This window comes from Haliotis cracherodii, unplaced genomic scaffold, assembly GCF_022045235.1.
Source record: "Haliotis cracherodii isolate W230 unplaced genomic scaffold, xgHalCrac1.p SCAF_7, whole genome shotgun sequence".
Lineage (NCBI taxonomy): Eukaryota > Metazoa > Mollusca > Gastropoda > Lepetellida > Haliotidae > Haliotis > Haliotis cracherodii.
In genome coordinates, this window is record NW_027266330.1 from 7,198,413 (window position 1) to 7,214,244 (window position 15,832).

Sequence of the window (15,832 nt, forward strand, 5' to 3'; positions counted from 1 at the left end):
ACATAAATAATAATTTGACTGACAGGTGCATGATCTAAACCATCTTTTTTATAATATGTCCGGAACCATGAATATCCGGGTATCTTCAGCAACCCATGCTTGCCGTAAAAGGTGACTATGCTTGTCGTAGGAGGCGACTAACTGGATCGGGTGGTCTGGCTCGCTGACTTGGTTGATACATGTCATCGATCCCAATTGCGTGGATTGATGCTCATGTTGTCAATCACTGGCTTGTCTGGTCCAGACTCGATTATTTACAGACCACCGTCATATACCGGTAGTTGGAATATTGCCGAGTGGGGCGTTAAACAACAAACAAACAAACAAACAGAACCGTAAGCAGCTATAACGATGGTGTAACATGGATTACTACACCCCAGGGGATCAGCTGGTACGGGGAACCTTTGTGCAATCAGTGTATTTCCGTCAACCAGTTAGCATGAGCTTACACTGGGTAATACCGTTATCCTCCCAAAAAAAATACAAGCCAAAATCCCTACAGTCTAACACAACAAAGTTAATGGTCCGCGTGGGCAGCTAATCCACTGCCTGTTCCCCTTATCCCGAAGTAAACTATTCCAACAACATACAAATACAAAAATAACACTGAAATGATTAAAATGATTTTTTCATAAGTCAACAATATCGGCAAACAATAGCGCGATGATAAATCTAAAACTCAAAATCATTTGCAAAGTCGATAGATATGAGATTAATTTGTGAACTAGTCTTACAACATACAAATACAAAAAACACTGAAGTATTGAATAGAATGACTTTTTCATAAGTCAGTAGACATCTAAAATTGAACAGAGTTTTAATTCGCATTTTGTTATCACCAAACAACAGCGCGATGGTAAATCTAACATTTAAAATCTTTTATTAAAGTCGATAAATCTATGTGAATAATTCTAGGCAATCAAGTTAGATATAACAAAAAGATTTTAATAGTATTATGGGATCACAATGCAAGTGGAGTTTACCGCTGTTGCCATGATCGTGTCCGTTTCAGCGATGATTTTTAATGACAAAATTGGACTGCATACGATACATATTTTAACTGATACGCAAAGCCTACTTGGTACATATTCATGTATATCTATTGGGATTTTTAGTATCGATGACATTTCTGTTTTTTGTATTGATAAGATTTGTCTTTTCGTATTGATATGAACTGGCTTTTTACTTTTAGCAATTGATAGAAATTCTAGATAGGTTTGAGTAGCCGACCATCTCTCAGAAATAGAGTTAGTTTTCCCTCGCTATTGCATTTCTTGGCTTCAGGAGATCTGCGCCAGATAGCCGATGTTACTGCAATTTCTGTTTTAAGAGTGGCAAAGGGAATCTAGCATATTTATACCATAGATACTTTAACATGTTTTTAATTTTATGTACGTACTTCTAATTTGTTAATTTGCCTCACCTGACATCCAATACGAAATAAATGGTCACGTTTTTTATTCTTTGTCAAAGATACTCTAAAACAATATCATATTAAGTTGTTGTTACTATATGAACATACTTATTTCAACAAAGATCATCCATGAGATCCATGAGATCATCCATCTAATTGCTAATCCCTAATCCCTAATCCTGGACTTGTCCACTATATCAGTGGGTAATTTGCCTTTGTTGTTTTAGCAAAGTGTAGTGTTCAGTGGCATGTAGTTGTTTAGGAAGACAACCGTCACAACCTGTCAACGTTCTCATGGGCGTCCAGTGTGTGGAAATCAAACGCACATTTTATGCTGATTAAGTTTGTAGGCAATGTGTGGAAGAGGTAAGTGGACGAGTGATGTAATGGTTAGGCTTCGGTACTGAAAATAATTGACTGCATCTGTGCAACCGAACATAGTTTCATAATTCAGGACTTATAACGGGGTTCCATCAATGGGTTCTACCCGTCGGTGCATGGTGTACTCTGAAAAGGGTGTTGATCTATCTTTGGTCACACGTCCTCTTTAATTCTGTAACAATTCACTGTAATTAACTCTGTAGGGTTATCAGGTATATCGACCATAACATTTATAAGAATACGTGTAGTCACATACCCAGTTCGACAATTTTGTGGTAGTGAGGTGAGTGAGTATGGTTTTACGCCACTTTTAGCAATACTCCAGCAATATCACGGCGGGGGACACCAGAAAAGGGCTTCACACATTGTACCCATGTGGGGAATCGAACCCGGGTCTTCGGCGTGACGAGCGAACGCTTTGACCACTAGGCTACCGCCACTACCAGATTTCTTTAATTATGTCTCTATTTGTCATCATCGTACCCGTGATCCCGGGTTTCAGTGGTAAGCGCCTATTACCTGCATGCCGTTCGGCTTTCTAAACGACAAATTTCGGATCCTGCCACGATAAAGGGACGCAAGTTTGCATAGTGATTGATAGCGACTTGGAAATCAGGGTCAATGTCGCACCACAACACTGCCAGATCATACAGACATGTAAAACAGTTTTATTTTCCTACGTACGTACTTAAAAGCATAGTTACGGAGACATAAATACTCTTTGCTTCGCATTTGAACGACCCTGAGATATTGTGTTGCTTTTGCAGATGGTTAGTGTTTAGTGCCATAATCCTTTCCGAATTGGAAATTTAATTTACACGTTTTCTCGACAGTTAACGATACCATTCCTGGTTTTGCAAATCAAGAACTGCTAAAGCAATATATCGTTGTTTCCAGTGAGTAAAATAGTGAATTTAGGCTGAAGGTCTTGTGAAATCGATATAAAAAACAATCAAATTTGTCCTACTTTCCCATTTAGATTTAAAATAAAGGAAAAACATTAAAAAAAACAAGCACATTAAATGCGGCCCTATTACCGTCAGAACGGTCATAAATAATAATAATTAGCGTCTACAGGTTAAGCAAACGTTGAAAATGGAGCAATGATGGACGAGTTCATTATCAACTATTGAAAGGCTGTCTGTCCACTGTTACACAACCCCAGCTATTCAGCCTGTGACATCAGGAGATGCGAACCCTATTGATTTGTTGATATCATTAGTTGAAATCTGTATCACAAGCGCTATGATTGGCGATGACTCGCTCGCTGTCTTCAGTAGCAGGTGGTGAAACCAACAGCTCTCTCGTCGCCAGTCGCAGTCGAAAGTTGTAAGTACTTGACAACTGATTTGAAAACGAGTATTCTATAGGTATCATTCATTTTAAGCTTAAACAATGAATCCGAAATCTAAAATTATTTTAATTTACGAAGTTGAGTACATTCAATGATATGGTTCTTGCAGAAAAAAACAATATGTCGCTAAAGAAATCAGAATTGTGTATCGATTCAATATGTTTATCAGTTTTAAGCTGACTTTTGCTTTTGTTGTAGAGAATTGATGGTAAACAAATACTAGCAATCGTATTTTGATCGATGAGCCCATACTTTATAGACAGACAGATATATAATAGTTTTCCTCTCACCGCTGTGCATCATAAAAAAAAACATGCAGAAAAAAGACGTTTATACATAAAGAATAATAATATAGCGCCACTAATATATAGTTATGAGAGACGATACACAGAACTTGATGATATATACAGTTAAAACGTTTTACCAACAAAGCAATAGCTTTCTGCGTTCTAATATTTAAAAAACAGGTTTTGGCGGTGATATATATACATAAATATACCTCATGTTTAAAAAGCACACCCAATTTCTCATTATTTGACAGGTTTAAAAAGTTGGACATTTTATGCCTTTATACTTTATATATATAAATGTAGATACTTTAAAATGTTTAACCTCTTCGTCTTTTCTGAAAAGACAGTGAGTATGTTCGAGATACGTTCATGCTCTCTCTCTCTCTCTCTCTCTCTCTCTCTCTCTCTCTCTCTCTCTCTCACACACACACACACACACACACACACACACAAACACACACACACAAACATACACACACCACCTGCCCAGACACATGCACAACAACAAACATTGTTCAATCAAATCAAATCAATCAAATATTGTTATGATTCGATCTGTGACTTATTTTGCTTGCATGTGTTCTTATCAACTGACAAATATTTCTTGACAGGATGTACTATTGTTCTCTTACTTTGTGCGAGAATATTTACAACAGTTGCCATAGAACAATATAGCACACAGTGCCACTGTTTCTTTTTCAAACAAATGTTGATTGGATGTCCTGAAAAAAACGTGTTGCGGATGCAGATTGTTTGCTTGGTTACTCCTTTCAGAGATAGATATTCGGCCACGACATTTGTTAATTTCAGTGCGCCAAAGAAGTTGCTTATCACATCTTGCCTTTCAATATGGTATACTCGCATTCTTTGTGGACCGCCTCCGTGGTCTAGTAGTAGAGCATCTGCCCTGAGAACGGAAGGTCGTTTTTTTATCGACAGCCACGTTAAAAGATGGTACTTAATGTTGCCCTGCCTGGCGCTCGACATTAATGGGCTAAAACCGGTCCTTGGTCGGCTCGGAGTCAGTTTCCAGTGTCTGAGTGGGGTATTCCTGTTAAACTGCGGCATGGTATCTCAGTGAGCTAGCACTATAAAATCGGCATCGGTCCGGATTAGTACAAGCACACGCACACGCACACGCACACGCACACGCACACACGCACACACGCACACACACACACACACACATGTAAGTGAAATAATCTTGGACGCGACGTTAAACCCTATTTCGCCTCACTTGACCTCACCTCAACTTTTATTGAGTTTATTTTAAGATAAATAAAACTGTAATAAAAACAGAATATAATACTAAACTGAACCTTCAGCCTTCTGTTTAATACAATTGTATGTAATCACATAAAAGACAGAATTGCGTCCCTTAGATGTGCCAGTATCCAATAATAGGGAATTCGCCTTACTAGTTTTGGTAACTCCAACCGTTCCACTACAACACCGGGGCGGTCGGGTAGCCTAGTGGTTAAAGCGTTCGCTCGTCACGTCGAAGACCCGGATTCGATTCCTGACATCGGTACAATGTGTGGTGCCCATTTGAGGTGTCCCCCGCCGTAATATTGCTTGAAAACTACTAAAAGAGGTGTAAAACCCTACTCACTCACGACAACACCAATGTCGCATACGTAGACTACTAACGAGTTATAGGCTCATAAACATTGATAATTGGACGAATAATTCATGTTTAAAATCGGCGTATATATTGTTGAGTTTGTTATGCTGTTATATCCTAAATGGTCTGGTATATATGACACTAGCTAACATGGGTCAGACATGCTCATGTTTCAAACCAAACAATCTGTAAAACATAAAGTTGCCATTGTATGTTACCGATCTTTGCATTATTCCCGCACTATCACAGCGGGAGGCACGGGAAACTAAAATCACACATTGTACCCATGTGGGGAATCGAATCCCAGTCTTAGCGTGACGGGAGAACGCTTTAACCACTACCCTACCGCCCCTTTACCAGTGGATAAAACAGAGAGGTTATCATATATCGCGTCCATCTATTGGAAAGCGAAGGCAATACATTGTTCATCTGTTTTCTTCTTCTTTCAGATTAACAGGAAAGTGACACTGAAAGTACAAGACATCTGAAGATGACTCTGTTCCTATACTTTTTCGCCTGGACAACATTTGTCGGTGTTTCTTGCCACTTCTACATTCCCGATCTCCCAGTGAAGCGCTACGTCAAACCAGGAGACATCAACATTGGGGCGATCTTCCCCGCCTACAGCTACGACAAGGTCAAACCATGCGGCAGTCAGTTACGCTCGACTGTCATTCTGCCGTTCATTGAAGCTCTCGTATACACCGTGGAACAAATAAATAGCGATGATTCCATTTTACCTCAAGCAAAACTTGGCTTCGCCATTGTTGATGACTGTCTTAAAGAAACCACGACCATTGCCCAAGCATTGTCCTTTCTCCCTCAACCAAACGTCTGCATGTGCAACGACACCTGTTCACCGTCTAATGAAACAACGACACCTGCCTATGACGTCATAGGGGTCGTAGGGTCAATGAAGAGCTCGAACTCAATTGCAGCAGCAACACTGCTCGGACCATCTCATGTCCCACAGATAAGCTATGCTTCATCCAGCGATGAGCTGAGTGATAAAACCCTTTATCCATACTTCCTAAGAGTTGTCCCCCCTGATAGATTTCAAGTTGAAGGAATCATAACTTTAATTCAACGATTCGGCTGGAGTTATATTTCTGTCGTATACTCAGAAGGTAGTTATGGGGAACTTGGCTTCAAGAATCTGAAGAAGGGGATGGAACAGCTAGGGTTGTGTATAGGAACATCCCACAAAGTTGCAGAAGGGGCGGATCCGTGGGAGTATGATAAGGTTGCTCTGGACCTGAGGGATCACGGTAAGGTTGTCGTCGTCTTCTCTGGCCCGACTCACGCCAAGGAGCTCTTTTCAGCCGTGAAGCGAGCTGCTGATTTGAGAAGGTACGTCTGGATTGGCAGCGATGGTTGGGCAAAACGAATCCTCAATTTGTCCGAATTTTGGGAGGTAGGCCTCGGGGCCTTCACCTTCACATTCTACTCTAAGGCGGTTCCTGATTTTACAAAATGGTTTCAGAACAAAGACCCTATGTCAGAGAAGAATCCTTGGTTTAAGGAATTTTGGGAGACTCAATTCACATGTTCTTTAGATCCTTCTGTGGGTAATCTCTGTGATGTTAATATGACATTGGCATCTACTAACTTCATACCTGTGTCAACGGTCACTCCGGTAATGGACGCTGTTCTGACATTTGCACATGCAGCGCACGCCCTTCTGCAAGACGCATGTCCGGACCTAAATGGAACCGATGCACGTGGTTGTATAACGGGTCCCACTCTGCTGGACCACATAAAGAAGCTCTCCTTCATTGGAAACAACGGACACGTGTCGTTCGACGAGAATGGGAACCTTCTTGGGAGATACATTGTGGAACAGCTGGTCAGAGAAGGAGAGTCGTTTAAGCAAGTACCAATCGGAGTCTACGACTACGAAAGAAGCGTCATGGACTTCGCTTTCAACGCCACCATTACATGGGACTACGTCAGCCGAGCTGCAGACACAGCCATCCCCGAATCCGTCTGTAGCAAACCCTGTCTCCCTGGCGAGTTCCTCATCCAAAAGGAGCCTCGATGTTGTTGGGAGTGCAAGAAATGCAGGGAGAATGAATACATTACACACAACGGTACCAACTGTGCGCCATGTCCTCTGTTCTCGTGGCCAAATGTTCTTACAGAATACAAATCTTGCATTGAAATCAGAGCTACCTACCTTGTATGGCGAGAACCCTTGTCCGTTATGCTGCTTTTCTTCTCGTCTCTCGGAGTAATAGCATCAACGATCGTCTTGGCCCTGTACATTCGTTTCAACTCGTCCAAGTGTATAAAAGCGTCTAGCCGGGAGATGAGTTATCTGATGCTGACTGGGGTGTTCCTCGGGTTCCTGACTGTGGTGGTACTCATATCACCCCCATCTTTCATCAGCTGCCAGATCAGCTTCTTCTGTTTTTGCATCAGTTTCTCCTGGATCTATAGTCCGCTGCTCACCCGGACCAACAGGATCTATAGGATCTTCGAATCCAGTAAGAGGTCTTCAAAACGCCCAAAGTTAATCAGCCCAATGTCTCAAGTTATCATTGCATCCGGGATTATTTTAATTCAGGTAAGTGAAGTGTTTTTATTCTTCCCAGTAGGGATTCCGGTTTAGAATAGGTTCCAAACATCCTATGCTGGTCGAAAAAGGCGACAAAGGGCTAGGCTTGGTGGCTCGGTTCATAGCATGCCATCGAACCCGACAGCTTGGATTATTGCTCACAACATCATTCACTGGATTGTCTGGTCCAGAATCGATTATTTACAGGCCGCATCATATAGCTCGAATATTTCTGAGTGCAGCGTTAAACAACAAACAATTGTGTGCTCCATGGAGCTGGAATATTCCAGCTATATGACGGCAGTCTGTAAATAATCAAGTCTGGACCAGACAATCCAGTGATTGACACCATGAGCTTCTATCGATGCAATACGATGACATGCATCAACCAAGTCAGCGAGCCTGACCTCCCGATCCCGAGAGTCGCCTCTTACAAGCATAGTCGCCTCTTGCGTCATAATAACCGAGTTCCTAATGGACAACTTTAAAGCCGATCCTAATTACGCCTGATATTTGAGATAAAGATACACATCCTTCTCTGAATGCTACTCTCAGTCGTACGGAATGAGGCCTTGACCAAGATTGACTGATTAGGGTTCACCTGGCGCTGTCTCCTGACGAATATCCATTTAAATGACTGAAAAGGGCAGGGTTGTATGACGGGTTTGTCACGCCGAAGACCCCGGGTTAGATTCCCACTTTGGTCTTCGTGAAGATCCGGGGTAGAATAGGTCTTCAGCAACCCATGCTTGCCGTAAAAGGCGACTATGCTTGTCGTAAAAGGCGACTAACGGGATCGGGTGGTCAGGCTCGCTGACTTGGTTGATGCATGTCATCGACCCAGATTGCGTCGATCGATGCTCATGATGTAAATCACTGGATTGTCTGATCCAGACTCGATTATTGACAGACCTCCGTCATATAGCTGGAATATTGCCGAGTGCGGCGTAAAACAACAAACCAAACCAAACCAAAACCCACTTTGGTACAATGTGAGAAGCTCATTTCTGGCGTCCCCCGCCGTGATGTTGCTAGAATATTGTTAAAAGCGGCGTAATATCCAACTCACTCACTCACTCACTCATTCCCATTGTGGAACCAGCACATACACGTGGTGGTGTGTTTATCAATGTAGATACTAACCTTGATAGTACAGATTGCACTGCTACCAAACAGATCTCAGATCATCGAATACCAGACTCAACCAAGTTTACTCGTCATGAATTGAGTACACAATACTTTTGTCAGGCAAAACCTAGTGTAAACACTGACACAACATCAGACAAGAATACAACTGATGTTGTGTGTGACAACAGTCCATTTGTTATACAAGATTTGATTACCATCATATGCTCATGGCATATTAACGGCTTGAAATAAAAAATTGTAGCCTTTTTCTGTTCAATAGAGACAATGTGTATTTTGCAAAATCTATTTAACGACTATGACATCTTTAGTTGCAATCCGAAACGAGAGTTTACGGCCATAGCGACAAAGCTCTATTTTTCAGGGTGAAGAACGAATTGTCTCCCTTACAGTACGGTTATAACGAACTCAAAGGGACTACTAATTTTAGTTTATTATAACCGTTGTTCGTTATAAGCATATATACAGCATAACTACAGCAAATAGTTGGGACCAAAAAGTAAGTTCGTTATATCCGTCAGTTCGTTATAAGCGTGTTCGTTATAACCGTAGTTTACTGTATTTTCCTTGTGTTTGTTTACATCAACCCTGAGGGTTCACCAGTATATGCAAACAGTGAAGAGGGTGGGATTGACACGCTTGATCGGGATCTTACTAACATTCTTCATGATTATGGCGATTCTTGCGAATTCATTTTATGTGGAGATTTCAATGCCAGGACTGGAAATCAGGTAGATTATAGAATAAATGATGATCTATAAAACCGATAACTTCTCTCGTCCACGACAATCTCTAGATAAAGGCATAAACACCTATGGCTTAAATTTATTAGCTATGTGTAATATACTTAGCATCCATATAGTTAATGGAAGATGTAAATCAGATACCATAGGCAATTTGACTTATGCATCACATTCTGGATGAAGCGTTGTTGACTATTTTATTATTTCTACTGATATTTTCACAAATATAGTATATGTCGTTTCTTCAGCAAACTAAGTCAGACCATTTGCCAATCCTATGTACTCTGAAGAACATCCTGCCTTCAGCCTGTCAACCCATTAAGAGGCCTGAAAATACTCATTTGCTAATTAATCATACAGTTAGATAAAGACTCCCTGAAGATAAGATCACTTCGTATCAAAAGTACTTACGCAGTACTGCGAGTAAGGAAATGTTTAATGAACTTTCTATATTATTAGAACATAATGTTGATACTGCTGTAGGAAAATTAAGAGATATTTTAATTCATTATGGTAAAAATGCAGGAGCATATTTTCCAGTAGCTACAAAGCACGATAAACAACAACCGCCCTGGTTTGATATAGAGTGTACTAAAATCTAGAAAATATAAGCTGCTGAACAAGTTTAGAACATATAAATGTGATGTCAATTTACACCTTTATCTTAATGCGAAATTTGAGTACAGTAAATGCTGTAAAAAACGAAGACTATATACGATGCTAAACTGTGTGATGATATGAAGCTGACAGCTAAACATGGAGACTGTAAACGTTTCTTGATTCATCAAAAAGGGCGATACGAGGCAATACATCTAGCTATACCTTGTCACTAGATATCTACTTGGGGGCACGGGTGGCCCTGTCGTCTAAGGCGCTGCGATTCGCTGTGCAGAGTTGCGTCCCTTGGGCATGCCAGAAACCTATGATTGTGGGTTCGAATCCCGGTTCGCCCCGATTATGTTTCTAGTTTTGTCAGCACCATACCCGTGTTCGTGGGTTTCACCGAAGTGGTAAACGTCTGAGACCTGCATCATTTCGGGCTTTCCTCCCACATTAAGCTGACACGCCGTGATATAACTGGAATACTGTTAAAAGCGGCGTTAAACCCAACTCACTCACTCACTCACTAAAGATCTACTTAACCCCGTGTTTAATAACTTGGAAGCCAAAGCCTTTGTTTGCTATGTAACGCAGTTTGTAAATTCCCATTCATGCGAAGACTGCAACGAGTTGCTATTTACAGAGGAACTATTACCACGTGAAATAACAGGGAAAGAGATTTAGTATTACATTTGCATTACAAAATATGAAAGCTGCTAAATCTGCCGGTGAAGATGGAATACCAGCTGAATTTTATAGGTTATCAGGCAAAATTCTGATACTAAATTTAAAATTACTATTTTATAAAATTATAAATACTTGAGTGTTTCCGGAGTCGTGTAGCGTTGGTATGATATTACCATTGTACAAATCGGGTACAAGGTCTGAGCCCAGTTATTACAGGGCCATTTGTGTTTTAAATGTAACGGGAAAGCTGATTACGTTTATTTTAGAAAAGCGTTTTAGATTTTGGTTGGATGTGAATAATCTGGAAAATATGCTGCAATGAAAGCTATTTTACGTGATACAGGACGTTATCCCATTCATGTATTAAGTCAACTTCGAATGACAAAATATTGGTTACAATTACTGAGGATGGAGTAGCAAATATATCCTTACCAATGTTATGAACTACTGAAATCGCTCGATGACAAAGACAAAATGAATTGGGTCTCCAATATCAGATATTTATTATTTTTATTTGTGTGGATATCCCAAGATGTAGGGGATACAAATTTGTTCTTTGTTCAACGACTCTTTTAAACAAAGGTTACAGGATATGCATAGTCAAAACTGGCATGATAGTATATCTTCTTGTTTTCTTCAGCGATTACAAGGATATCAAGTCTGCTATAGAACAAGATAAGTATATAAGTATCTTAGATGATAAATCGCTTGATATGGCATTGTGTAAATTCAGAGTTTCATTACACAATTTCAGTGTATATTTTAGACGTGAAAAATGGATGTGAAAAAAGGGACGTTGAAATGGGCATCTGTAAAAACTGCCACATAGGAGAATTTGATGATAAATTTCATGGTTTACTAGTATGTGATAAGTATGAACATCTTAGAGAAAAGTATATTCCGTTGTTTAACAATAGGTACAAACACAAGATGTTAATGATGAGTCTTATCACATCCAACTACTAGACGTTCATTAGCCGTATTGTTGAAACACATATTCTCTGTCAGATACTTTTTTATATATCATGTATATCACATGACTAAAGATATGAAACTGAAAATGTCAACTGTGCAGTGGGCCATGTGGCCTTAAAAAACGACTAAAATATCTAAAAAAGATCTGAAGAAAGAACCGAAAAAATGCACTCCACCCTCTCCCCAGAATGACAGAAGTCACACAATATTATAAACACATGACGACATATAACAACGCAGAAGACTCGTGAGAAAACTGGCTTATTACTCAAAATACATCATGGCAATACCAGGAAGATGCGTCCACGCCACATCCTAGATAATGCCCTGTAATGCGACGCTTCCTGCGTGAGCCATAATTAACACACCTCCCCGTCAGAGACAGATGTTCTCATGTTTCTCGAAAACACTACTTACCTGCGAAAGATTAATCACAGTTAACAATGAAATGCAAAACTACTCAGCTAAATGTCGACTCAGGAATATGCATGCTGTTAGCTGATCAAAGATTTCTGATCAATGTATGAAATTAATCTATTTTCCAACGGGCAAAACCCCGAAGGATCAGAGTTCATAATTTACTTGGCCATTTCCGTTACCAACATAATTCCCCCGGTCAGCATTCGTGCCGAGAAGGATTTAGATATGTGTTAGTATTGAATCCCATAAGGGACATTGTCGCCCTCACAAAAACATTTGATTTGGTTGGTTTGGTTGTTGTTTAACACCGCACTCAGCAATATTCCAGCTATATGACGGCGACTTGTGAATAATCGTGTCTTTTGCTGGCAAACTGGTGTTTGTTTGTTTGTTGTTTAACAGCTGGACCAGACAAACCAGTGATTGATATCACGAGCATCGATCCACAGAATTAGGATACGATGACATGCATCAACCAAGTCAGAGAGCCTGACCATCCGATCCCGTTAGTCGCCTCAATTCCACGCAGCGTTGGATATCGTTATCGGGGCGATTTGACTTTAAACGAGGGGCGCACAGGTGGCCCTGTCGTCTAAGGCGCAGCGATTCGTTGTGCAGAGTTGCGTCCCTTGGTCACGCCAGAAAAACTTGAATGTGGGTTCGAATCCCGGTTCGCCCCGATTATGTTTCTAGGTTTGTCAGCACCTTACCCGTGCCCGTGGGTTTCACCGAAGTGGTAAACGTCTGAGACCTGCATCATTTCGGGCTTTCCTCCCACATTAAGGTGACACGCCGTGATATAACTGGAATACTGTTAAAAGCGGCGTTACATCCAACTCACTCACTCACTCGTGTTCTTGTGGAGAGCGCCTCTGCCCGGGCAGGGGAAGCTCGATGGTTCGATCCCTTGCCTCATCTTACCGAACGACGTTAAAACACTTGTCATTTTCCTGCTATATAAGTGCAATTATCTCATCAGTCGTCAATTAACTTACACAGTTGCCTGGGACAGTTTTCTATAAAATCAGACCCATGAAGATCCGGGGTAGAATAGGTCTTCAGCAGCCCATACTTGCCGTAAAAGGCGACTATGCTTGTCGTAAGAGGCGACTAACGAGATCGGGTGGTCAGACTCGCTGACTTGGTTTATGCATGTCATCGTATCCCAATTGCGTGGATTGATGCTCATGATATCAATCACTGGATTGTCAGGTCAAGACTCGATTACTTACAGACCGCCATCATATAGCTGGAATATTGCTGAGCGCGGCGTTTATCAACAAACATCATCATCATCATCATCATCATCATCTTTACCGACACCGACTAAAGAAGGTCTGCTGCACCGATGACGTGGATCGCTGCTCATTCTTTCGGTCACTGGTTTATGGTTAGGAGAATTATTATAGGGACTGGTGAGCATAGAACTAAAGATGTAACAGAATCTAAATAAAGATGATAACACCTTTTGTACCCGATTAGAATACACTGTCGGGCAAAACAAAGTCTACACTTGAACAATGGATTTGACAAGGTTTATCAAAACGTTACTAGGCTGAAAACAATCGCCGAAACTCAACGTCCAAAACTCAACTATGATACCCGTATCAAATTCACCACCATCCAAAAAACATTTGTTGTCTGTTTCATCTTTAGCCAAAATCATGGTTGTATACATTCTTTTGTCCGTCAGTGTAAGTCCCCTGAGCTTCAATACTTGACGGAGATGCGATCGCCTCCGTGGTCTGGTGGATAGAGATGCTACAAGGTGGTACTTGTTGTTACCCTGCCTGGCGCTCGGCATTAAGGGCTAAAGCATAGACTGGTCGGCTCGGAGTCAGTATACTGTGCCTGAGTTGGGTATTCATGTTTAACTGTGGCATGGTATCTCAGTGAGCTAGCACTATAAATCGGCATCAGTCCGGACTAGTACAAGCAGCCACACACACACACGTGCATGCACGTCGCTATATAAATGTAGTAATCTTGGACACACACGTATTTCAACTCGATTGGATGGTCAGGCCCGGTTAGCTTCTGTTTGTTTCTTTGTTGTTTAACGCCGCATTCAGCAATATTCCAGCTGTATGAAGGCGGTATGTAAGTAATCGAATCTGGACCAGACAATCCAGTGATTGACATCATGAGCATCGATCCACGCCATTGGGAAACGATGACACACATCAACCAAGTCGGCGAGCCTGACCACCCGATCCCTGTTAGGCGCCTCTTACAACAAGCATAGTCGCCTTTCACGGCAAGTATGGGTTGCAGAAGACCTATTCTACGCCGGATCTTCACGGGTCGGCTAGCATCTTATAGCTGTTTGTCTGACCCACTCGATCATTTAAAGACAACAGTGACAACACTTACTCACTCGATCATTTCTAACCATACTTTCTGGTTTCAGGTTGTGATATGCATCACCATCAGCATCCTGTATGTCCCCTCCTCCAAGCTATCGATGCCTGTGCGCACAGAAAGGTACGTGGAGCGTAGCTGCGACTTCACTCTACCCGGACTAGCCTCGTTCCTGACCTACAACCTCGTTCTGGTTGTCGTCTGCTGTTTCTTTGCCTTTAAGACCAGGAAACTCCCCGACAACTTCAACGAGTCTCGTTTCATATCCATGTGTGTCTATACCACTCTGGTTCTGTGGTCAGCTTTCATACCGTCCTATTTCACAGCAGATCGACAGTACCTGAAAACTGTCATGTTATCGATTGTTTTAATTCTCAACAATATCGTCGCTCTTTGCTTCCTGTACCTACCAAAGATATACGCTGCCATTTATCTTGAGACAGAAACAGCTCTTCCCCCCGCGAGTACCAGGTTCACTAGATCGACAGACGTCATCGGCATCACGGGAATTACGGAACGTAATGTCAACTTCCTCCAAGTACAGCCTATACACACTTGAAATATCGAATCCCATACCTTCTTATTTTGAAATTTCCTCGGCACGAGGCGACTGAATGGGTCGGGTGGTCAGGTTCGGCAGTCCCAGTATTAACTGCTTGATTGTCAAGCCCACTCGATTATCTACAGGCCACCGTCATATAGCTGTAATAGTGGGGCGTTAAACTGCCAAAAAATATATATTGTGAAGTTCCGTGTAACTTTGGGAACCATTTACAAATGACATTGATATAAGTCTGCGATTTCGCAACAGTCAGATAATTGTACAGTGACACTGCATATTATTCCAGTGGAACACTGGTCCCTGGTCACATCACGAGATAAACTCATCCCACATGAAAACCCATATTCGAATTATTGTAATATTTTGGAAAATGGTCACAATAATCATATTAAATTGTTTTGTTTATTTGGGCATGAGATAATGGAAGTAGAGCACATCATGTCTGATGCTTGAAAACTTGATAATTGATGTTGATGTTGATGGATAAGTACAGTAATTGCACAGAGTAATGGGGATGTTTTGTAAAAGGGGCCTAAGAGTAGCTGGAGGAATTGATGTGAACGTGTGTTGGGAGGGGGTGGGGGTGGGGGGTGGGGTGGGGGGGGGGGGGGGGGGGGGCGTTTAGAGGTGTGGCATTTAGATTCTAACGTTTAATTGGTTTTAATTGGGTACTTGCTAATAGTTGAGATGGTAATACTTGAGGATTTAGTGAGGACCT

The 15,832-nt window shown here is 41.4% G+C and overlaps 1 protein-coding gene across 1 annotated transcript; it reads left to right on the top strand.

Moving 5' to 3' along the window:
• Positions 1–5,553: 5,553 nt before the first annotated feature.
• Positions 5,554–15,111, top strand: LOC139448018 (metabotropic glutamate receptor-like). Its single transcript, XM_071229522.1, has 2 exons — positions 5,554–7,629; positions 14,602–15,111. The coding sequence occupies exons 1-2, from the start codon at positions 5,554–5,556 to the stop codon at positions 15,109–15,111; spliced, it is 2,586 nt and encodes an 861-aa protein (XP_071085623.1).
• Positions 15,112–15,832: the final 721 nt, after the last annotated feature.